We start from the raw sequence: 24,166 nt of genomic DNA on the forward strand, positions 1-24,166 counted from the left end.
CTATTATTTTGAGTATTTTGTACAGTTTTGGTCACCTACCTACAGGAAAGATGTAAATAAGGTTGAAAGAGTGCAGAGAAAATTTACAGAGAAAATGTTGCTGGGTCTGTTGGACCTGAATTATATGGAAGGATTGAATAGGTTAGGAATTTATTGCTTGGAACGTGGAAGACTGAGAGGAGATTTGATAGAGGTAAACAAAATTATGAGGGGTATAGAAGGGTAAATGCAAACAGGTTTTTTCCACTGAAGTTGGGTGAGACTACAACTAGAGGTTATGGTTTAAGGGCAAAAGGTGAAATGTTTAAGGGGAACATGAGGGGAAACTTCTTCACTTGGGGTTGAGAGAATGTGGAATGAGTTACCAGCACAAGTGGTGCATGCTAGCACAATTTCAACAATGGATGGTAGGGAGTACAGAGGTCGATGGGAGTAAGCAGTTTAAATGATTTTGGCACAGACTAGATGGGTCAAAGGGCCTGTTTCTGTTCTGTGCTTTTCTATGGCTCTATGACTCTAAATTCTTTACTCTTCCTGCAAACGCTTGCAAGAAAATGAATCCCAAGGTATTCTGATAATAAATGTACTTTTTAATTTTTGAAATGAACACTGGTCCACCTTCAAGAGACCCAGAAAGCAGCTTTTCCTTGCTGTGGATTCTGCATAAAGAGAGTGTCATTTGACTTAAGATATTTTGTACAGACAATTGAAAATAAGAACACCTTATTTACATTTATCTATGCCTGCTCATGCATTTTCTATGCTTGATGCGAGAACCTACACACTGGATAGCAGCTTCCTTCACTGTGCTGTCAGAATTTGGAACAGCCTTCTAGATGCTGTAGTTGGAAACATCTGCGATGATGACGTCCAAGCCTTCAAGAGTCGAGTGCACAAACACCTATCATCTCTGGGGGGGAGGGGAGGGGAGTGCTTCTTCATAAGCTATCATGAAGAGGACCAGGATGGCAATGCTTGGTTGTTGGTAGGTAGGGTTAATACCTGACTTTCAAGAGCACTTGTGAGTTATGTTCCAGCTGGACTTAGTCCTTAAACTGCTGGAGAACAGTGCGGAAAGAACAGGTGCTGTTTTCTCCCAGTAGGGAGTAGTTTTTAGTTCCAAGTGCCCCCGCCACGTTTTGTAACCTGCAACCTTATCCTTCAATCTCTTTGAATTATAAATGTGTATAAATATCTCTCCCCAGCAGACTTCATCATGACTCCAGTATTTCTATTGTTTAATTGTACCTATGATTTCTTTGTGTTCTATCGCTGAGCAGCAGTGAACCATCTGATTGGCCTATCAGAGTTCTCTTTGGGAACTAGTTGACTCGATCAGCATTTCTGATCTGGCTATTGTTCACGATGGCACTTAATAATAATTAAAAAAACACTACGTTGCATTTCATTAATTTTTATTGGAAAAGTACATCAAATTTTGTCTTTTTTTAAATAATATCATGGATTTACAGTGTTATTGAAAGTCCGATACCTGGTTTTAAAACAGTCACCGCTTCTTTCTCTTCTTAGCTGAGGCTGGTTGTGTTGCTGCTGCCGTGGGAGAACCCGGTTTGCTCCCTCTCCCCTCCGGCTTGCTTTCGATGGGAGAACTCCGTTTCCTGCCTCTGCCCTCCGGCTTGCTGTCGAAGGCATCTTCCACATCTAGACGATACTTCGCCACGTCCACTGTCTGCTGGAGAATCCCCGTCAAGATGAACTCTGCATTGACCACGGGGATCCCAGCATCCCGGGCAGCTTTGCACTTGGCGAGGTCCGCGGGGCACGAGATCACCAGCATTTTCTCCTGTTCCGATTGTTGATGCAAGGAACAAATACAGGGGTTAGAATCTCAGCTTTATTGTCCTTGAGAAACCCCAGGAACACTCACTCCCTAAGGGACAGGTCACTGCAAAGTGCAGGACATTGGAGAATCGGGCACAGGTAAGGTGGACAGCCACAGTCATTTTCCCCAGGGTAAGGAAGTCTAAAACCATCTTATGTTTTATTTTGAGATGCTGCACAGTAACAGGTCCTTCTGGCCTAATGAGGTCACACCACCCAATTACACCTGTGACCACTACCCCGCAGGTCTTCGGAATATGGGATGAAACAGGAGCAAACCCACACAGTCCCAGGGAGGACTTGCACTGCAGAGGCTTCCCTCGCGGTGACCACCCAGGCTCACCTTATACGCTCTCGGCATCTTGGGCAGCACGGTCGCCCCGCTGCACTGCAGAATGGCCGCCATCTGGCTGGGATTGGGCTGCACCCCCGCTGTCACGTGGATCTGGTATTCCTAATGGGATCAGGAGAGAGACAACATCAGCTTAACCCTCAGCAGCTTCCCGTCTCGGTGTCCAGTGGCAGTGCCGACACAACCACCATTGTCTTCTCATTACTACCATCGGCGAGGAGGTACATAGACCACAGAACAGTACAGGTCCTTTGGCCTATGATGTTGTGCTGACCCTTTAACCTAGTCCAAGGTCAATCTGACCCTTCCATCCCACATAAGCCTCCATTTCTCCTTCACCCTGTGTACTTATCAGAGATACAACACGGAACATGGCCTTCTGCCCAGCAACTCACCTCTTGAACCCCTCGTTTAATCACAGGACAATTTACAATGACCAGTTAACATACAAACTCGTATGACTTTGGAATGTGGAAGTAATCAAAGCTCACGGAAAGGACGTACAAACTTCTTACAGACTGTGTTGAAATTGAACTCTGAACTCCGACGTCCCGAGCTGTAATAGTGTCACACTAACCGCCACGCTAAAATTCTTTACATATCTGCCCCTACCACCACTGGCACAGCACGTCCCACATGCACACACCACCCTCCGTGTAAAAACCCATCTCTGGCACCCCCCTTACCCCTGCTTTCCTATAAACACCTTAAAGTTATGCTCCATTACATGACATTTCCACCCTGAGAAGTCGTCGTTGGCTGTCCATTCAATCTATGCCTCTTATCATCTTGCACACCCCTGTCAGGTCACCTCTCATCCTCCTTCACCCCAAAGAGAAAAGGCTTTGTTTTTTATTCCCACACAGAGAATGGTGAGTGCATGGAACGTGCTACCAGAAACAGATTATTAGAGAGATTTAAGGGACTCTCAAACAGGCAGATGGATGAGGGAAAGATGGAGGGCGGTGCAGGAGGGAAGCGATAAATTGATTTTGAAGAGTATTAAACATAGAAACATAGAAAATAGGTGGAGTAGGCCATTCGGCCCTTCGAGCCTGCACCGCCATTTATTATGATCATGGCTGATCATCCAACTCAGAACCCTGCACCAGCCTTCCCTCCATACCCTCTGATCCCCCTAGCCACAAGGGCCATATCTAACTCCCTCTTAAATATAGCCAATGAACTGGCCTCAACTGTTTCCTGTGGCAGAGAATTCCACAGATTCACCACTCTCTGTGTGAAGAAGTTTTTCCTAATCTCAGTCCTAAAAGGCTTCCCCTCTATCCTCAAACTGTGACCCCTCGTTCTGGACTTCCCCAACATCGGGAACAATCTTCCTGCATCTAGCCTGTCCAATCCCTTTAGGATCTTATACGTTTCAATCAGATCCCCCCTCAATCTTCTAAATTCCAACGAGTACAAGCCTAGTTCATCCAGTCTTTCTTCATATGAAAATCCTGCCATCCCAGGAATCAATCTGGCGAACCTTCTTTGTACTTCCTCTATGGCAAGGATGTCTTTCCTCAGATTAGGGGACCAAAACTGCACACAATACTCCAGGTGTGGTCTCACCAAGGCCTTGTACAACTGCAGTAGTACCTCCCTGCTCCTGTACTCGAATCCTCTCGCTATAAATGCCAGCATACCATTCGCCTTTTTCACCGTCTGCTGTACCTGCATGCCCACTTTCAATGACTGGTGTATAATGACACCCAGGTCTCGTTGCACCTCCCCTTTTCCTAATCGGCCACCATTCAGATAATAATCTGTTTTCCTATTTTTGCCACCAAAGTGGATAACTTCACATTTATCCACATTAAATTGCATCTGCCATGAATTTGCCCACTCACCCAACCTATCCAAGTCACTCTGCATCCTCTTAGCATCCTCCTCACAGTTAACACTGCCGCCCAGCTTCGTGTCATCCGCAAACTTGGAGATGCTGCATTTAATTCCTCCATCTCACTGGACCCTCTGTCCCCTACTATTTCTGGAAGATTATTTATGTCTTCCTTAGTGAAGGCAGAACCAAAGTAATTATTAAATTGGTCTGCCATGTCCTTGCTCCCCATAATCAATTCACCTGTTTCTGTCTGTAGGGGACCTACATTTGTCTTTACCAGTCTTTTCCTTTTTACATATCTATAAAAGCTTTTACAGTCAGTATTGAAGAGATGGAACAACATTGTGGGCTGAAGAACCTCTACTGTTTTATGTTTTTTTGGCACTGGTAAGGCCGTAGTTGCAAACGGTTCTGTCTGCTACAAGGATGTCATCGAATGGGAAAGAGTGCAAAAACAATTTATGAAGATGTTACCAAGACTGGCAGGCTTGAGTGATAAGGTCAGGCTCTGTAGGGGAGGACTCTTTTCCCCGGTGCAAAGGAGGGTAAGCAGTATCTTTACTGAGGTTCATAAATCATGAGGGACAGAGATAAGGTGAATAGCCACAGTCCTTTCCCCAGGGTAAGGAGTTCAAAACCAGAAAGCATGGGTTTAAAGTGAGAGAGGAAAGATTTAAAAGGGACATGAAGGGCAAATACCTCACACAGAAGGTGGTGGGTGTATGGAAGTGGTAGAGGTGGATACAAATAAGACAAACATTTAGTCAAGGTGATTCTGGGAATGAAGGGGTTAACATATGAGGAGCGTTTGTCAGCTTCGTGCCTGTACACACTAGAATTTAGAAAAATGCGGGTGGGGTGGGGGAAATCACATTGAAACCTACCGAATGTTGAAAGGACGAGATAAGTGGATGTGGAGAGGATGTTTCCTATGGTGGGAATATCCAGGACTAGAGGGCAGAGCCTCAAAATTGAGGGTCGGCCTTTTAGAGCAGAGGTAAGGAGGATATTTTTTAGCCAGAGAGTAGTGAATCTGTGGAGTGCTCTGCCACAGACTGTGGTGGAGGCCAAGTCCGCGCATGTACTTAAGGCGGAAGTCGATCGTTTCCTGATCGGTCAGGGCAAGGGGACCGGTTGTATGGGGTTTAGTGGGATCCGGGATCAACCATGATGGAATGAGTGGCCTAATTCTGCTTCTATGTCTTATGGTCTTACATGGGTAGCAAGGGTTTTGAGCGATACGGGTAGTCACGAGGGACTAACTCATGAGGTAACTTGGTCAGCATGAGTTGGGGTGAAGGATATTGTTCCAGCTTCGGGCCACTCTATGACTGTGTAATGTTAATGCACAGTCCAGTTCCTCACTTTGGATCCAATTCACTTTATTTTCCGTGAAGAACTTCCTTTGTGCAGTGGCAAGGACAACATCACAGAGCTTCAGATACAGAACACCACACTACATACAGTTAAACACAATACAAAATACTCACAATAGATAACAAATACCAAAAAATAATGCATGCAATTTAAAATACACATAATAAATCTGAGTGTTTTTACTGTCCACGGTGCTATGCATACTATATATTCAAAACTGGGTGTTGAGGAGGTGAATGGAGGAAGGCACAAATCTGGATAAGGCTCTTCTGGTGCTGATGGGCAGGGAGCTGTAGCAGCGTCCAGATGGCATGACAGTGCCAAGTATGAAGTGTATGTGTAATGCCCTCTACCATTTGTTCAGCTTCTTTATTGTCCGTCTGTTATGGATGCTGCTGAGTGATTCTTGTACCTGGCCAATGGTTTTACTACTTATTCTGACAATTCTGGATTTAATTCTTCTGCTGTCTGTACGGAGTTTGTATGTTCTCCCTGTGACCATGTCAGTTTCCTCCGGGAGCTCTAGGGGACCATGCACAATTCTGATTTGATGGAGGCAGACGTGAGAGTACGGAGGAACATCTGGAGAAACTTCTGAAACGCCCGCTTCACTGTCGCTGTTACTGTGTGGTCCGGAATCTGCAGAGGAGAAGGCCCCGATTCCTTGGCTTTTTGCTTGTTTCAGCGGCCGGGGCGAGACTGAAGGCGCTCGGCAGAGGATGGCACTCAGGAGGCTGTATCGGAGGGGCTGGTCGGAGGCTCAAAGTTTTCGGACGGACGGACTAAGTGTCGGCTGTGGTTGGCTGCTTCCAATGCATCAACAGTTGTCGGTGCCTGGAGGTTTATGACAGGGAGTTTCTCCCTTTTGCCGCCTGCTATAGGGGACTCGGGAGTCGATCGACTCAGGACTTTGAGACTTTTTTTTTAACCGTGCCCATGGTCTGTTCTTCATCAAATTATGGTACTGTTTTGCACTGCTATAACTATATGTTATAATTATGTGGTTCTGTCAGTGTTAGTCTTTGGTTTGTCCTGTTTTTCTGTGATATCACTCTGGAGGAACATTGTATCATTTCTTAATGCATGCATGCATTTTTAAATGTCAATAAACGAGGACTGAGTGTTCTCATAATCTAATCTAAAAAGTTTCCTACCCACATTCCAAAAATGTAACGGTTGGTAGGTTAATGTCACCTGGGGACAATTGGGTGGCACTGGCTTGTTTGTGACCAGAAGGCTCTGATTTTACGTAGTGCGCACGCGCCGGTCATGCATGAAGCCTGTTACAGTTGCTCCGTCTAGTTTCTTACTTTTTAAACTTTTTTAACTTAGCTTATTTGTTGTTTTCCTCACGGTAACATGTTGAAGCTGCACCCTCTCTAACATGCTGGTGGAGAGAGTTTTATTTGGTTTTTTAGCGCTGGATATTTTAATCAATTTTCCCTGGGATCAATAAAGTATGACTATGACTACGACTGTTTCCCTGCTGTATCTCTAAATAAGCAAATGAAAACTCCAGTCCTGCTCTCGAACCACCAGGGGGCGCTGTCGCTCACCTGCAGCAGCGGCTGCTTCTTGGCTTTCTGAAGGGCGTCCTTGAGCTTGAAGTTGAAGTTCTGCTCCTGGTCACGGTCATCCAGCAGGAAGCTGCGATGCGACAGGAAGTAGCTGTTCACCCCACTCTGCTCCAAGATCACGGGCCGGCGGGTCAGTTTGGGAGAGAGCGGGCACCCAGCGGAAAATGAGAATACAGAATTTAATTTTAAAAACTCACAAGCCAAGCAAAACGAGGTAATCAAAGATTCAAAGAAAATTTATTATCAAAGTACATACTGTCATGTGTTTTGGAGTAACTGCCACCATCCTGTCAATGTGAACCAGTCTGACCACTCTCCTCTGATCTCTCTCATTAACAAGGCGGTTTTGCCCACAGAACACTGCTGCTCACTGAAATAAAGCTATTCCTATAACCGTTAATCTTCAAGGCCTCTTTACAACTGGTTTTCTCAGTTTTACTTACATTTGTACAGTTTGCATCCTGGTAAATCTCCTGCACCCTCTCTAAAGCTTCCACACCCTTCCTGAACTGAACACAAAACTCCTAAGTGTGGTCTAACCAGTTTTACAGAGCTGCACCATCACCTCACAGTTCTTGAACTGAATCCCCCAACTAATGATGCCAACACAAAATATGCCTTAACAACCAAATCAACTTGCGTGGCAACTTTGAGGGATCTATGCATGTGGATGCCCAGGATCCCTCAGTTCCTCCAAACTGCAAAGAATTCTGCCACTAATCATGTACTCTGCCTTCAAATCCAACCTTTCAAGGTGAATCATTTCACACTTCTCTGTGTTGAACTCCATCTGCCACTTCTTTGCATCCAGTCAATGTCTCGCTGTAACCTACGATAACCTTCTACACTACCCACAACTTCACTAACCTTTGTGTCATCTGCAAACTTACTAACCCACTCTTCCACTTCCACATCTGTCATTTATAAAAATCACAAAGAGCAGGCGTCCCAGAACAGATCCCTGCAGAATATCACTGGTCACTGATCTCCAGGCAAAATACAATCCATCTGCTACCACTGGAGTTCGAATCCAGTCGGGCCGGTCCCGGACATGCTTTCTGTCCGTGCTGGGTTGAGTGTCGAGCTCGCACTCGGCCTCGTAAAAAAAAAAACACACTGGGCTGAGAAGGACGTGGCGGACCACTCACAGAATCTTTCCTCCAAGACAACCACTTGAAAAAATAAGTGGTCGCTGAGGCTCTGGCAGAGTATGGCACACACAAAAAAAACAAACTACCACCCTAACTTCTGTGGGGCAAGCCAATTGCAAATAGGATACAAACCAGAGGCAACACATCTTGGGAAGGAATAAGGTCCAATTGGTGACTGACTTAGAACTAGTCTAAACCCTAGAAGTTAACTTACACGTTGAGTTGGTAATGAGGAAGACGAGTACAATGTTAGCAATCATTTCGAGAGGACTAGAATATAAAAGCAAGGATGTGATGCTGAGGGTCAGACCACACCTGGAGCATTGTGAACAGCTTTAGGTCCCTTATCTGAGAAAGGATGCGCTGACATTGGTGAGGGTCGAGGGTATGCTCACAAGAACGATCCCGGGAATGAAAGGGTTAAAGTACGAGGAGTGTTCCCGCTGGAGTTTAAAGAATTAGGGGAGAAATCTCATTGAAGCCTATTATATACTGAAAGCCCCACACTGAGTGGAGAGAGAGAGGATGATTCCTTTCGTGGGGAATGTCTCGAACTGGAGGGCAAAGAGTCAGAACAGAAGCAGGTCCCATTAGAACGGAGATGAGAAAGAATTTCTTCAGCCCGAGCGTGGCGAGTCTGTGGAATTCATTGCTACAAATGGCTGTGGAGGCCAAGTCATTGGGAATATTAAAAGTTCTTGATCGGCAAGGACATCATTGGTTACGGGGGAAAGGCAGGAGAATGGGGTTGAGATAGATAATAAAGCAGCCATGATCTAAAGGTAGAGCATACTGGATGGGCTGAATGGCCTAACCTTGCGGGGTCAGCTCGTTAAACAAGACAAAATGGTAGCGAAAGCAGCGCGAGTATGACATCACCGGCAGCCGCAATAGCGAAGGGAACCACTCACCTTCTTCAGCCAATCCGGCGTGACCACAGGGATGCCCCTGGCAACGGCACACATGAACTTGACCGTGCGGCGGATCCGGTCTGTGACCAGGTGAGTGCTACTGTGGACGCACTCCACAACCTTGCCCCCGAGCCGTGTGATCACCTTCATCCCATCCTCATCCACCAGTCCGGTGAACATGACCTGGCCAAGGAGAGATGAGAAGTCAGCAGGAGCGGGGCAGGGGGAACCAGTGGGAGAAGAGCGTTGAAAAGAAGGTTCAAACTAGAAAATGTACAGTGGGCTAACGGATGGGGGTTGGCTGGTCCAGGAGCCATTGCTCCTGGGCTTAATTCAGTTCCTACCACCACCAACAGTATCCCCACCCCCCCAGCTCCTCCCACCTCTCGGAACTGCACGGGTCGGTAGGTTAACTGGCTGATGGAGATTGTCCTCGTGACTGGTCGAATCTGTTGGGCGGAGGTGCAGGGAGGGTGGCGGAAATGCAGTGGAGAGAATAAGATGCGATTGGAGTGAATGGGTGCTTGCTGGACTCGAGTACGGATAACCAGCTACGTCACTTTACAAACAGTGGGAAGATGTTGATGGTGACCTACAACCTAGCAATATACAAAGCAGCAAGAATCAACCTGCGGGAAGTCTTCAGTGACACACACACACACAATGCTGGAGGAACTCAGGAGGTCAGGTAGCATCTATGGAGGGGAATAAACAGTTGAGGTATTGGGCTGAGAACTTCCATCAGGACTTAATCAGAAGGTATCGTGCATTGTTATTGGGTTTTTTTGTACTATCTCGATGGTATGTGTGTGTGGAATGCTCTGTTTGGATTGCACACAAACCTTTTCACTGTATTCGGTACATGTGACCTAAGATAAGGGAGCAGAATTAGGCCATTTGGCCCATCGAGTCTGCTCGGCCATTTTATCATGGCAGATCCAATTTTCCCCTCAGCCCCAGGCTTCTGCCTTCTCCCCGTATCTCTCCATGTCCTGACCAATCAAAAATTTAGCAACCTCTGCCTTAAATATACATAAAGACTTGGCCTCTGCAGCTGCCTGTGGCAACAAATTCTACAGATTTACCACTCTCTGGCGAATGAAATTCCTCCTCATCTCTATTCTAAAAGGATGCCTTTCTATTCTGAGCCTGTATCCTTTGGTCCTAGACTCAGCCACCATAGGAAACATCCTCTCCATGTCCACTCTATCAAGGCCTTTCACCATTCAATAGGTTTCAATTAGATCAATCCTCATTCTTCTGAAACCTCATGAATACAGGTCCAGAGCCATCAAACACTCTTCATATGACAAGCCGTTCAATCCTGGAATCATTTTTGTGAACCTCCTTTGAATCCTCTCCAGTGTCAGTACATCCTTTCTACTGCTCACAATACTCCAAAGAGGCCTCACCAGTGCCTTATAAAGCCTCAACATTACATCCTCGCTTTTATATTCTAGTCCTCTTGAAATGAATACTAACACGGCATTTGCCTTCCTCGCCACCGACTCAAACTGCAAATTAACCTTTAGGGAATCCTACGCAAGGCCTTCAAGGTCCCTTTGCTTCTCAGATTTCCGAATTTTATCTCCATTTAGAAAATAGTCTACCCTTTAATAACAAACCAATTATTCCCAATAGTTCTGTATCCACCATGCTCTGGGACTCCATTCCCAGAAATAGGACAGAATCTCCTGACTAGAGGGGAGAGTCCTGTTAAAGGGTCTCAGCCCAAACTGTCGAACTTTTACTCCCCTCCATACATGCTGCCTGAGTTCCTCCAGCATTGTGTGTGCGTTGTTCTGGATTTCCAGCATATGCAGAATGTCTTCTGTTCATTTTGCTGGTCAAGCAGAAAGTGTAGGAAGAAAGGAACCAGGAAAACAATCAAGATGTGTTTTCCTCCCGATCCCAGCTTCTTGCGTCTCGCGAGGTACAGAGGAGAATGCCGGGTCAACAACTGATGATAACTAACAATAACTGACTGTCCAACAACATAACGATTACTCCCCCATTCTGAAGCTCACTTCCCCTGACCAGGCTGTGACACTGTTCTGTACTTACAGTTCCATCACACACGTACCAAACCTGCTATATCTACTGTTTAGGAAGAGGCGCCACTGCACAGGATTGAAAAAAGCTGCAGAGCTTGTACACTCAGCCAGTCCCACCATGGGCACTACCTCCCCACCATCGAGGCCTCGGTAAGGCAGAACCCATCATTAGGGTCCTCTTCACATTACTACCATCGCAAAGGAGGTACAGGAGCCTGAAAACACACAGCTTCCTCCCCTCACCAATCAGATTTCTGAACAGACCATGAACACCTCATCATTACTTTGCACTATTTACTTACCTTTTATATTTATTATTGTAACTCAGGGTGCTGCTCCAAACTACAAATTTCATGACATATGTCAGTGACAATAAACCTGATCTGAGGCTTGGAGGTTTTCTCAGGGATTTTGACCACACTAATTTTAATGCCTGCAAGGGGCCACATCCCCCAGCTGATACTTACCTTAGGCAGAGCGACATTCTCCGCGACGGGGGCCAAGGATGATGAAGGGGAGGGCTGAGATTTCTGCCGGCGGGTTTTGATCTGCGGCGGTGTGTCAGCTTCTTTCTCACTGTTGACTTGACTCGCCGCCCTCGAGCGCCGTGAACGGCCTGAAGGCAACTCTGTCTGCTGTGTACTCTGCCAAAACACAAAGGACGCAACTGCTTTTATGGGTCTGTATGCTGGTGTGCTGCTGCAGTTGAGATAGCTTGTCTCAGCACCAGGGAGGCATCCTCTATCTTGTACGTTTTACGTTTGATTTGTTTATTCTGATGTCAAGATAGATGACAAAGATTCAGGCATCGAGGCCGAGGGTGGAGGACGAACCAGTGTTCTGCAATCAGTGAGGATTCCCCCCCCCCACCCCCCGAGCCCTTCCCATCTGTCTGCGCCCGGCTCGTCTCCCTCTCTGCTCGTTACTACCATCGGGTGTGAGGTGCAGGAGTCCTGACCAGCTGCGCTTGCCTTGGCTCCGTGCTGCCTCCGTGGCTGTGGTTTCACTTTCAGGGACACTGCCCTCGGGCTCTGTGCACGATTTGTTCACTTTTTTTGTTGTTTGCAGTGATCTCATGTTCTCGTTATTTATTGCTATTTATTTATATTTGCATTTGTGCACTTTGTCTTCTGCACTCTGTCTGATCTTTCGTCTATCTATATACTACTAAAACTCTCATGCTCTGTCTGCCTGTGACCTCCAATTAGCGCCAACGGTGCATTACAGCCGCACTTTTTTTGGCTAAATCGAATTAAAATGCACTAACTTACAGAATGCAGGCAAAATTCAGGGTTATGTATTCGAATAAAATTGCTCATTCGCAAAAATCAACAGGCTCCCTTTTAACCCAAGAGCCGATCCGCTATCATGGAAATCCAGACGCGACAGCCCGACACAAGCGCATGGCCAGCCTCAGCAGCAACACCTACCGGAGCAAAAGGGCAGGGCAGCTCTATTTCAAGCAGTCACATTCTGCTAATCACCATCAGCATGTGCAGGATTGGGACAAATCTAACTGAGACCCATCAATAAGAGATAATTAAATCTTATTGTAATGACGTACTTTGAGACACCCGTAAAACCCTTTGCTGCAGTCAAAGGAGAGCGGTGACTATATCACTTCCACTTGGAGAGCGCCAACCACATCATCAAGAATAATCCGCATCCTTTGGTGTTACTGCTTTGTATCTTCTATCCAGCATTAGGGTAAAAAAAAAGGTCAGCCTAATTATGCCGTGTGGAAAGGGGAGGGGGACATTATGATCAAGGGATGACGCCGAACATCATCCGGAAGCGGCAAGGAGAGGGAGAGAACAAGAATCGGATGAGGCCAGGGCAGCACAACTCCAGGATCAAAGAGTCAGGACAAAAAAGATGAGAGAAGAAGAGACAGGGGATGAAAGGGCTGCACGTCTCCAGAATGACAAAAACAGGCACAGGAGGAGAGAGGAAGAGACAAAAGAGCTGAGAAATGCACGTCTCCAGGATCAGAGACAAAGAACAGACAGCAGAAGAGATGAAGAGACAAGGGATGAATGAACTGCATGTCTCCAGAATGAGAACGAGAGGCACGAGGGTGGCAGGTAAACCAGAAATGATGCCATCAAAAGTGTCCTTTGTTAAATGAGGAAGAGCTATATTTGCTTTGCTACGCGTGTTCTTCTTTAATAAACTGAGGTTTCCACTTCAGTTTCCAAAGCAAAGCGACACCAATAGCATTCAGGAAAATTTAATGTTCATTCTGGTCACATCAGACTGCACTACCCTTCTCTCAAAGGGTGCCCCAACCGGTCACCCCATTGTCTAGTTGATCCTGTTATAGTTACTAGATTCTGGTTTAATTACTAGATTTGTTGAGTATGCCATTAGCAAAATTAATCTCAAGCGACTTATTCGGGCTGGAGGTCTGTAATCAGTGGAGTTCTGCGGCGATCTGTGCTGGGATTTCTGCTGTTTGTGGTTTATATCAGTGCCCTGGATGAAAACGTAGATGGGTGGGTTAGTAAATTTGTGGATGATACCTAGACTGGTGGAGCTGTGGACAGTGTAGAAGACTGGCAAAGAATACAGCACGATATAGATCAGTTGCAGAAATGGACTGAGGAAAGACATGGAGTTTAACCCAGATAACTGTGAGGTATTGCAAAACCTCCGTAGGGCAAATGCAAGGAGACAGAATACTGTTGAGTTCAAGATCCTTAACAATGTTGATGAGCAGAGAGATCTTGGGATCCAAGTTCACAGTTCCTTGGAAGTGGCCGCACAGGTCGATAAGGTGGTTAAGGAGGTTTATGAAATGCTTGCTTTTATTAATTGAGGCATTGAGTTCAAAAATCAGGAGGTTATTTTGCAACTTTATGAAAGTCTGGCTAGGCCACATCTGAAGTACTGCATACAGTTCAGGTTGCTCCACAACAGAAGGATGTTGAGGCTTTGGAGAGGCTGCAGAAGAGGTTTACCAGGATGCTGCCTGGTTTAGAGGGCATGTGCTATCACGAGAGGTTGGCTAAGCTTGGGGTGTATTCTCTGGTGCATCGGAGGCTGAGGGGAGATCTGATAGAGGTTTAAAAGATTAGGAGAGGCACAGATAGAGTGGACAGAGAGTATCTGTTTCCCAGGGTAGAAATGTCTAATACCAGAGGGCATGAATTGAAGATGATAGGGGGTAGGTTCAAGAGGGATTTGAGGGGTAAGTATTTTACTCAGGGGGTCATGGATGCCTGGAATGCACAGCCTGGTATGGTGGTAGAGGCAAATACATGAGAGGCTTTAAAGAAACGTTTGAATAGGCACATGATGTAAGGAAGATGGAGGGATATAGGCGGGATTAGTGTGTGGGTGTTTTTGACTTGCATTTTAGCTGGCCTGTTTCTAGGCTGCTGATGGACCCGAGCGGGCTTGTTGGACACAAGCATGTGATAACTAGCTACATCACTTTACAAAAGGTGGGAACAATAACACAGACACAAAATGTTCTCAGTAACACACAAAATGCTGGAGGAAATCAGCAGGTCAGGTAGCATCTCTGGAAGTGAATAAACAGTCGACATATTGGGCCCAGACCCTTCATCAGGATTAATTCAGAAGGTACTCTGCATTGTTATTTGTACCACCTCGATGTATTATGTGTGCAATGATCCGTTTGGATTGCAGGCAAACAAATGTTTTTCACTGTATTCGGTACATGTGACAATAACAAACCAGTTATTCCCAATAGTTCTGTATCCACCATGCTCCGGGAGTCCATTTCCAGAAATAGGATAGAACCTGCGGACTAGAGGGGAGAGTCCTGTTAAAGGGTCTCAGCTCAAACTGTTGGAACTTTTACTCCCCTCCATACATGCTGCCTGACCGGCTGAGTTCCTCCAGCATTGTGTGTGTGTGTGTATTGTTCTGGATTTCCAGCATCTGCAGAATGTCTTTTGTTCATTGTGCTGGTCAAGCAAGAAGTGTAGGAAGAAAGGAACCAGGAAAACAATCAGGACGTGTTCCTCTCGATTCCAGCTTCTTGCGTCTCACAAGGTACAAAGGAGAATGCTGGATCAACAACCGATGATAACTAACAATAACCAACTGTCCACGAAAACACACATTCAGTGTATTAGGAACAGCTTCCTCCCCTCACCAATCAGATTTCTGAACAGACCATGAACACCTCATCATTATTTTGCATTATTTACTTACCTTTTATATTTATTATTGTAACTCGCAGTACATTTGGGGTGCTGTTCCAAACACAAATTTCATGACATATGTCAGTGACAATAAACCTGATCTGAGGCTTGGAGGTTTTCTCAGGGATTTTGACCACACTAATTTTAATGCCTGCAAGGGGCCACATCCCCCAGCTGATACTTACCTTAGGCAGAGCGACATTCTCCGCGATGGGGACCAAGGACGATGACGGGGAGGGCTGAGATGTCTGCCGGCGGGCTTTGGTCTGCGGCGGTGTGTCAGCTTCTTTCTCACTGTCGACTTGACCTGCCGCTTTCGAGCGCCGCGAACGGCCTGAGGGCAACTCTGTCTGCTGCGTACTCTGCCAAAACACAAAGGACGCAACTGTAAGCTATAAGGGTCTGTAAGCTGCGTACTGCTGAAGCTGAGGTAGCTTGTCTTTGAGATATCTCCCCCTTTCCCCGATGGTGTTAACACACTTCACTCTCAGCACCAGGGAGGCATCAACTATCTTGTACGTTTTATATTTAATTTGTTTAATCTGATGTCAGGCCTGATTACAAAGATTCAGGCATCGAGGCCGAGGGTGGAGGATGAACCAGTGTTCTGCACACTACTCAGTGTCAGTGAGGGTTCCCCCAGCTGATCCAATTCTTCCAGTCATCCCCACTCTCCTGCCTTCTCCCCATACCCTTTGATGTCCTGGCTAAACAAGACCGTACCCATCTAAACAAGACCGTTAAATACACCCAATAACTTGGCCTCCAGAGCCACTCGTGGCAACAAATTCCACAGATTTACCACCCTCTGACTAAAGTAATTTCCCTGCACCTCTGTTCTAACTGGACGTCCTTCTTTCCTGAAGTCGTGCCCTCTTGTCCTGGACTCCCCTACCATGGGAAATAACTTTGCCATATCTAATCAGTTCAGGCTTTTTAACATCCGGAATATTTCTATGAGATCCCCCCTCATTCTCCTGAACTCCACGGAATACAACCCAAGAGCTGCCAGATGTTCCTCATACAGTAACCCTTTCAGTCCTGGAATAACCCTTTCAGTTCTCGTGAATCTTCTCTGAACCCTGTCCAATGTCACTATATCCTTTCTAAAATAAGGAGCCCAAAACTGCACATAATAGTCCAAGTGTGGTCTCACGAGTGCCTACTCCCTACGCTTATAATCTATACCTCTAGAAATGAATGCCAACATTGCATTTGCCTTCTTCACCACCGACTCAGCCTGGAGGTTAACCTTTAGGGTATCCTGCACAAGGGCTCCCAAGTCCCTTTGCGTCTCTGCGCTTAGAATTCTCTCTCCATCTAAATAATTATCTGCCCATTTATTTCTTCAACCAAAGTGCATGACCATACACTGTATTTCATTTGCCACCTCTTTGCCCATTTCCCTAAACTATTAAGTCTCTCTCTCTGCAGGCTCTCTGTTTCCTCAACACTACCCGCTCCACCACCTATCTTTGTATCATTGACAAATTTAGCCACAAATCCATTAATTCCATAGTCCAAATCATTGACATGTATCGTAAAAAGCAGTGGTCCCAACACCGACCCCTGGGGAACTCCACTGGTAACCAGCAGCCAGTCAGAAAAGGATAATTTCTATTAGATCACTCCTCATTCTTGTGAATACAGGTCCTGAGTCATGAAATGTTCTTCATATGACAAGCCGTTCAACCCTGGAATCATTTCTGTGAACCCCCTTCGAATCCTCTCCAAGATAAGGGACACAAAACTGGTCACAACACTAAAATGAGGCCTCACCAGTGCCTCAACATTACATCCTTGCTTTTATATTTTAGTCCACTTGAAATGAATACTAACATCACATTTGCCTTCCTCAGCACCGACACAACCTGCAAATTAACCTTTAGGGAATCCTGCACAAGGACTCCAAAGTCCCTTTGCTTCTCAGATTTCCGAATTTTATCTTCATTTAGAAAATAGTCTACCCTTTAATAACAAACCAATTACTCCCAATAGTTCAGTATCCACCATGCTCTGGGACTCCATTCCCAGAAATAGGATAGAATCTCCTGACTAGAGGGGAGAGTCCTGTTAAAGGGTCTCAGCCCAAACTGTCGAACTTTTACTCCCCTCCATACATGCTGCCTGACTGCCTGAGTTCCTCCAGCATTGTGTGTGCGTTGTTCTGGATTTCCAGCATCTGCAGAATGTCTTCTGTTCACTTTGCTGGTCAAGCAGAAAGTGTAGGAAGAAAGGAACCAGGAAAACAATCAGGACGTGTTCCTCCCGATCCCAGCTTCTTGCGTCTCGCGAGGTACAGAGGAGAATGCCGGGTCAACAACTGATGATAACTAATAATAACTGACTGTCCAACAACATAACGATTACTCCCCCATTCTGAAGCTCACTTCCCCTGACCAGGCTGTGACACTGTTCTGTACTTACAGTTCCATCACACACGTACCAAACCTGCTATATCTACTGTTTAGGAAGAGGCGCCACTGCACAGGATTGAAAAAAGCTGCAGAGCTTGTACACTCAGCCAGTCCCACCATGGGCACTACCTCCCCACCATCGAGGCCTCGGTAAGGCAGAACCCATCATTAGGGTCCTCTTCACATTACTACCATCGCAAAGGAGGTACAGGAGCCTGAAAACACACAGCTTCCTCCCCTCACCAATCAGATTTCTGAACAGACCATGAACACCTCATCATTACTTTGCACTATTTACTTACCTTTTATATTTATTATTATAACTTACAGTACATTTGGGGTGCTGCTCCAAACTACAAATTTCATGACATATGTCAGTGACAATAAACCTGATCTGAGGCTTGGAGGTTTTCTCAGGGATTTTGACCACACTAATTTTAACGCCTGCAAGGGGCCACATCCCCCAGCTGATACTTACCTTAGGCAGAGCGACATTCTCCGCGACGGGGGCCAAGGATGATGAAGGGGAGGGCTGAGATGTCTGCCGGCGGGCTTTGGTCTGCGGTGGTGTGTCAGCTTCTTTCTCACTGTCGACTTGACTCGCCGCCTTCGAGCGCCGCGAACGGCCTGAGGGCAACTCTGTCTGCTGCGTACTCTGCCAAAACACAAAGGATGCAACTGTAAGCTATAAGGGTCTGTAAGCTGGTGTACTGCTGAAGCTGAGGTAGCTTGTCTTTGAGATACCTCCCCCTTTCCCCAATGGTGTTAACACACTTCACTCTCAGCACCGGGGAGGCACCAACCATCTTGTACGTTTTATGTTTAATTTATTTAATCTGATGTCAGGCCTGATTACAAAGATTCAGGCGTCGAGGCCGAGGGTGGAGGATGAACCAGTGTTCTGCAATTAGCGTGGACTCCCCGCCCCCCGCACCCCCAAACCCTTCCCATCTGTCTGTGTCTGGCTCCTGGCTCGTCTCCCTCTCTTCTCATTACTACCATCGGGTAGGTGTGAGTGCAGCAGCACTTGCCTTGGCGCTGAACTGCCTCCATGGCTGCAGCTTCCCCTTCGGGGATGCTGCCCTCGGGTTCTGTGCATGATATTTTCACTTTTTTGTTGTTTGCAGTGATCTCTCTTGAAGGACACTATCTCATTAGTGATTGCTATCTATTTATATTTGCATTTGCACAGTTTGTCCCCTGCACTCTGGTTGATCTTTCACTGATCCTGTTATAGTTACTAGTCTCTAGATTTGCTGAGTATGCCCGTGTTTACTTGGACTTGTGCAGGTGACAATAACAAGAACCATAAGATATAAGAGCAGAATAGGGCCATTTGGCCCATCAAATCTACTCACGCTTTGATCATGGCTGATTTATTTTTCCTTAAACCCCATTTTCTGCCTTTTAATTGAGTACCTACCAACCTCCACTTTAAATATACCTGATGACTTGGAGTCCTCAGCTGTCTGTGGTAATGAATTCCACAGATTCACCACCCTTTGGATATAGAAATTCTTCCTCATCTCCATTCTATAGGGAAGTCCTTCTGTTCTGAAGGGATGTCCTTGTTTTCTGAGGCTGTGCCCTGTAGTTTATCCCACTACAGGAAACATCCTCTGCATGTCTACCTAGCCCTTTCAGTATTCAATGGAATACAATTGTCTTTGATGGCACGTAAGCTGAAAGCTTCCCACTGTGTTCCAGGGCATGGGATAACAATAAAGCAGATGGAAGCCACTCACCCGTGTCCTCTTGCCTCTGGTGGTGTGCCGTGGCTCTGGTGGGCTCTCAGCTGGCTGGGTGACTTCCCGCGGGGCAGCCACTGACCGCCGCCTGCCCTTACGCTGAGGGGGACTGCAGGAGCTCTCATCCGGGGGGCAAGGTTGCTCATCGGTGGCGGATTGAGAGGTGGTCTTCTGCCTGCCCCTGCCTCTCCTCGGCCTGGCTGGCGTCCCTTTGGCTAGTGGCGTTCCAGCCGCCTCCTCAGTGCTCGGTTGTGGGCCGTTCTCGATGGCTCCCTGACTTGTTTCCTTGTCGTTCTCCGAGCTCTGTTCACCGGGGATGGGCTGCTCCTTCCGACGCTTGCCACCGGCCTTGCGGTCTGCAGTTCTCGGCTTCGCCCTGCTGCGTCTCCCGCCGACCTGGCCCGCCGCTGGTGTGGCCTGGGTGCTTTCCTCAGGTTTGGCATTGGCTGCTTCCCCCTGGCCCCCGTGCTCTGGTGAGATCTGAGTCTCCTCTTCCTCTTGCCTGCCGTGCTCTGCCTCCCCACTACCCGCAAGCTCTGCTGCCGGTGGCTCTATGCTGCCCCCTGCCCCGGTTCCCGGTGGGCTGTCTGCTGGCCTGAGGGTTGGGCGATCCCCGGCACACAAGGCGGGAGGTCGCTCCTGCGGAGGTGTGAGGGTTTCTTCTGGCTCCTCCACTTGCTCCTTCTCCTCCTCCTCCTCCACAGCTCTCTCGTGGGTGAAAAACCGCTGGGTCTCCTCAATGGCCCAGCACTCCTCATCCTCGGGTCCCCTTCGCTCTTGCTCCTGGGGTCCCGCTGGACACTCCTGCGATGATGCACCAGTGTCAGCAGCCTCGGTCACCAGCAGCACCGTGTCACTCTCCTCCTGCACTTGCTGACTATCACTCGCTGCCCCTCGGCCACCTGAGACAGAAGACACAAGGGAGTGCAGACACTGGAAACCCAGAGCAACAAAACTTCCACCGGTGCACGGTAGCAAGTACCCCAGCTGGCTGCATTGTGGCCCAGTACTGCAATTCCGACAACTTGCAGGAATGCAATAGACTGCACAACCCCCTGCACCACTGACACCATTTGCCAGCGGACACCGGGTTGTCAAAGATCCCCACCATCTGGGTCAAGCCTGTTCCTGCTGCCACCACCTCACTAGAGGTGCAGAAGCTTGAAGTTCCACACCGCCAGGGTCAGCTTCTTCCTGCATCCCTCCCTCTCCCACCCACCCAGCTTCCCCTCATCTGGTTTCACCTGTCGCCTGCCAGCTTGTAATCTTTTCCTCCCCCACCTTCCTACTCCGGCTTCTGCTCCCTTCCTTCTCAGTTTGGCTTGAAACGTTGACCGTTTATTCCCTGCCACAGACAATGCCCGAGTTCCTACGGCATTTTGTGTGTGCTACTTTCCTGCAGGCATCAGGGTTCCTGCTGACCTGCACGAGCCTCACCCCACTTCAGCAATGCACAACCTCTGGCACTACCGCAGGCTTGTTGTCGCTGATTGTGTTTTGCAGTCACAGTCAGGGAACAGAAACAAGCCTTTTGACTCATCTAGTCCGTGCCGAGCCATCAGTCTGCCTACTCCCATCGACCTGCACCCGGACTACACCCTGCCCATCCATGTACCTATCCAAATTTACCGTAAACATTGAAATCGACCCTGCATCCAACATTTGCACTGGCAGCTCGTTCTACACTCCCACCATCTTGAGTGCAGACGGTCCCTATCATATTCCCCTTAAACATTTCATCTTTAACCCATGATCTCTAGTTCCAGTGGAAAAAGCCTTCATGCATTTAACCTATATAGACCTCTCATAATTTTGTATACTTCTATCAAATCTCCCATCAATACTCTACATTCTAGTGAATAAAATTCTAACCTATCCAACCTTTCCCTATAAATTAGGTCCTCAAGTCCCGGAAATATCCTCGTAAATTTTCTCTGCACACTTTCAATCTTATTTACGCATTTCCTGTAGTTAGGTGACAAAAACTGTACACAATATTCTAAATTAGGTCTCACCAACACCTCATAAAATTTCAACATAACATCCCATCTCCCGTACTTAGTACATTGATTTAAGGCGGTCAATGTGCCAAAAGCTTTTTTACAAGCCTTTCTACCTCTGACACGACTTTCAAGGAATTATGGATCTGTATTCCCAGATGTCTCTGTTCTATCACACTCCTCAGCACCCTATCACTCACCGTGTAAGACCAACCCTGGTTTGTCCTTCAAAAGTGCATTACTTCACATTGGTCTACCATTTTCCAGACCATTTCACCAGTTTGTCGCGCAGCAAGCTTTAATACTATTCCTCACTATCCACTACCCCCAATCCCAACCTCCCAATCTTGGTGTCATCCCCAAATTTGTTGCTCCAGTTAAGCACATTATCACCCAGATCATTGATAAGATGATGAACATGAAGGGACGCCGCACTGATCCCTGTGGCACTCCATTATTCACAGGCCTCCAATCAGACAGTTAACCATCTACTACCATTCTCTGGCTTCTCCGGCAAAGCCAGTATCTAATCCAATTGACTACCTCATGTTGAATGCAGAGCAACTGAACCTTCTTGACCAATCTTGTCAAATGCCTTGCTAAAGTCGATGTAGACAACATCCACTGCCTTGCCTTCATCAACGTCCTGGTAACTTCCCCAAAAAAATCTATAAAATTGGTTAGACACAACTTACCATGCACAAAGTCATGTTGACTATACCTAATCAGTCCCTGTCTGTCCAAATAATTATATATCTGGTCCCTTAGAACATATTCCAATAACTTTCCCACCAGTGACGTCAGGCTCACCAGCCTATAATTTCCTGGCTTTTTCTTACAGCCTTTCTTAAACAGTGGAACAACATTAGCTATCCTCCAATCCTCCAGCACCTCACCCATGGCCCAGAACAATTTAAATATCTCTGCTGTGGCCCCTGCAGTTTCTGTGATAGCCTCCCACAGGGTGTGAGGGAACCATCCGCCCTAATTTGCCTCAAGACCGCCAACACCTCCTCCTCTGTAATCTGTCCAGGGTCCATGACTTGCTGCTACATTGCCTCACATCTACAGACTCTGTTCCTATCTCCTGAATAAAATACAGATGCAAAAAAATCCATTTACGATTCCTCCACCACCCCGCCATCTCTTTTGGCTCCACGCGTAGATTACCATTCTGATCTTCCAGAGGACGAATTGCTATCCTTTGGCTCTTATTACATCTGTAGAAGCCCTTATGATTCTCCTTCACTTTATCTGCTAGGGCAACCTCATGTCTCCCTTCAGCCATCCTGATTTCCTTCTTAACTGTTCTCTTACATTTCGTATACTCATTTGTTCCTGCTTGTCTTTATGTGTTATGCACCTCATTCTTTTCCTTAACCAGGGCCTCAATATCTCTAGAAACCTGTTTCCCTGAACCTTTTATCTTTGTGTTTTATTCTGACATCATATACAAACCCTGTACTCTCAAATTTTCACTTCTGAAGGCCAAGTACACCTTACCAAGTACACTTTTGCCAGAAAAAAGCCTGTCCCAATCCACACTTGCCAGATCCTTTCTGATAATATCAAAATTACCTTTCTCCAATTTAGGATCTCAGCTTGAGGACCAGACCTTTTCCATAAATATGTTGAAACTAATAGCATTATGATCACTAGATGCAGAGTTTTCCCCTATACAAACTTCTGTCACCTGCCTGTCTCATTCCCTAATAGGAGATCTGCTAATGTATTCCCTCTAGTTGGGACTTCTATGTATTGACAGAGGAAACTTTTCCACCCAGCTCTTTTACAGAGTGGGAGTCCTCGTCAATTTGTGGAAAGTTAAAACCACCTACTGTAACAACCTTGTTTCTTGAAACAGTCTGTAATCTCTCTTCAAATTTGCTTCTCTGAACTCCCACAGACAGGTGGGTGGATAACAATATAAATGTTGTCATACCTTTCTAATTTCTTGGTTCCACCCATAACAGCTCACCAGATGAGTTCTCCAATCTATCCTGACAGAGCACTGCCGTGACATTTTCCCTATCTAGTAACACCACACCCCACCCTTTGATCCCTCGTGTTCTATCACATCTAAAACAACAGAACCTTAGAATCCTAACCCTCCTGCAACTAAGTCTGACTAATAGCTATAATGTCATAATTCCACGTGTTGATCCAAGCCCTAAGCTAAAATATATGCAGCTCAGAACATTAGTCCCATCATGTTCAACTTTTTGGTTCCTGACTTTCTATGTAGGCTTGACAACATCTTTCTCCACAACCTTGCCATTACCTGCCCTGGTACCCTGATTCCCATCCTCTCCTATAACTGCAGTTTAAACACCGCCCCCCCCCACACTCGATGCAGCACTAGCAAACCTTCCTGCAAGGATATTAGTCCCCCTGCAGTTCAGTTGCAAACGACCCTGTTTGAACAGGTCCCTGTTTCCCTGGAAGAGAGCCCAATGATCCAGATCTGAAGCCCTCCCTCCTGCACTGTCGCAGGAAAGCAGCATCCATCATCAGCAAACCACACAATCCAGGTCAATCTCTCTTCTCGCTGCTGCCATCAGGAAGAAAGTACAAGAGCCTCAGGACCCACATCACCAGGTTCAGGAACAGTTATTATCCCTCAGTTATCAGGCTCTTGAACCAAAAGGGATAACTTCACTTGCCCCATCACTGAACTGTTCCCTCAACTTATGGACTCCCTTTCAAGGACTCTACA

The 24,166-nt window shown here is 46.7% G+C and overlaps 1 protein-coding gene across 2 annotated transcripts in view; it reads right to left on the reverse strand.

The window, feature by feature from the left end:
• Positions 1–1,404: 1,404 nt before the first annotated feature.
• The window catches only part of mdc1 (mediator of DNA damage checkpoint 1), an 82,763-nt gene continuing 60,001 nt past the window's right edge, over positions 1,405–24,166 (reverse strand). For both annotated transcript variants that reach the window (XM_072259285.1, XM_072259284.1), the window contains 8 exons: positions 19,448–20,352; positions 18,181–18,357; positions 15,471–15,647; positions 11,578–11,754; positions 9,057–9,239; positions 6,974–7,099; positions 2,186–2,296; positions 1,405–1,804 (listed from right to left, as the gene is read on the reverse strand). In XM_072259285.1, coding sequence (XP_072115386.1) covers positions 1,508–1,804; positions 2,186–2,296; positions 6,974–7,099; positions 9,057–9,239; positions 11,578–11,754; positions 15,471–15,647; positions 18,181–18,357; positions 19,448–20,352 — 2,153 coding nt within the window. In that variant the 3' untranslated portion in view covers positions 1,405–1,507. The remainder of the gene's footprint in view (positions 1,805–2,185; positions 2,297–6,973; positions 7,100–9,056; positions 9,240–11,577; positions 11,755–15,470; positions 15,648–18,180; positions 18,358–19,447; positions 20,353–24,166) is intronic.

The sequence above is a fragment of the Mobula birostris genome, chromosome 5 (assembly GCF_030028105.1).
Source record: "Mobula birostris isolate sMobBir1 chromosome 5, sMobBir1.hap1, whole genome shotgun sequence".
In the NCBI taxonomy this organism is placed as follows: Eukaryota; Metazoa; Chordata; class Chondrichthyes; order Myliobatiformes; family Myliobatidae; genus Mobula; species Mobula birostris.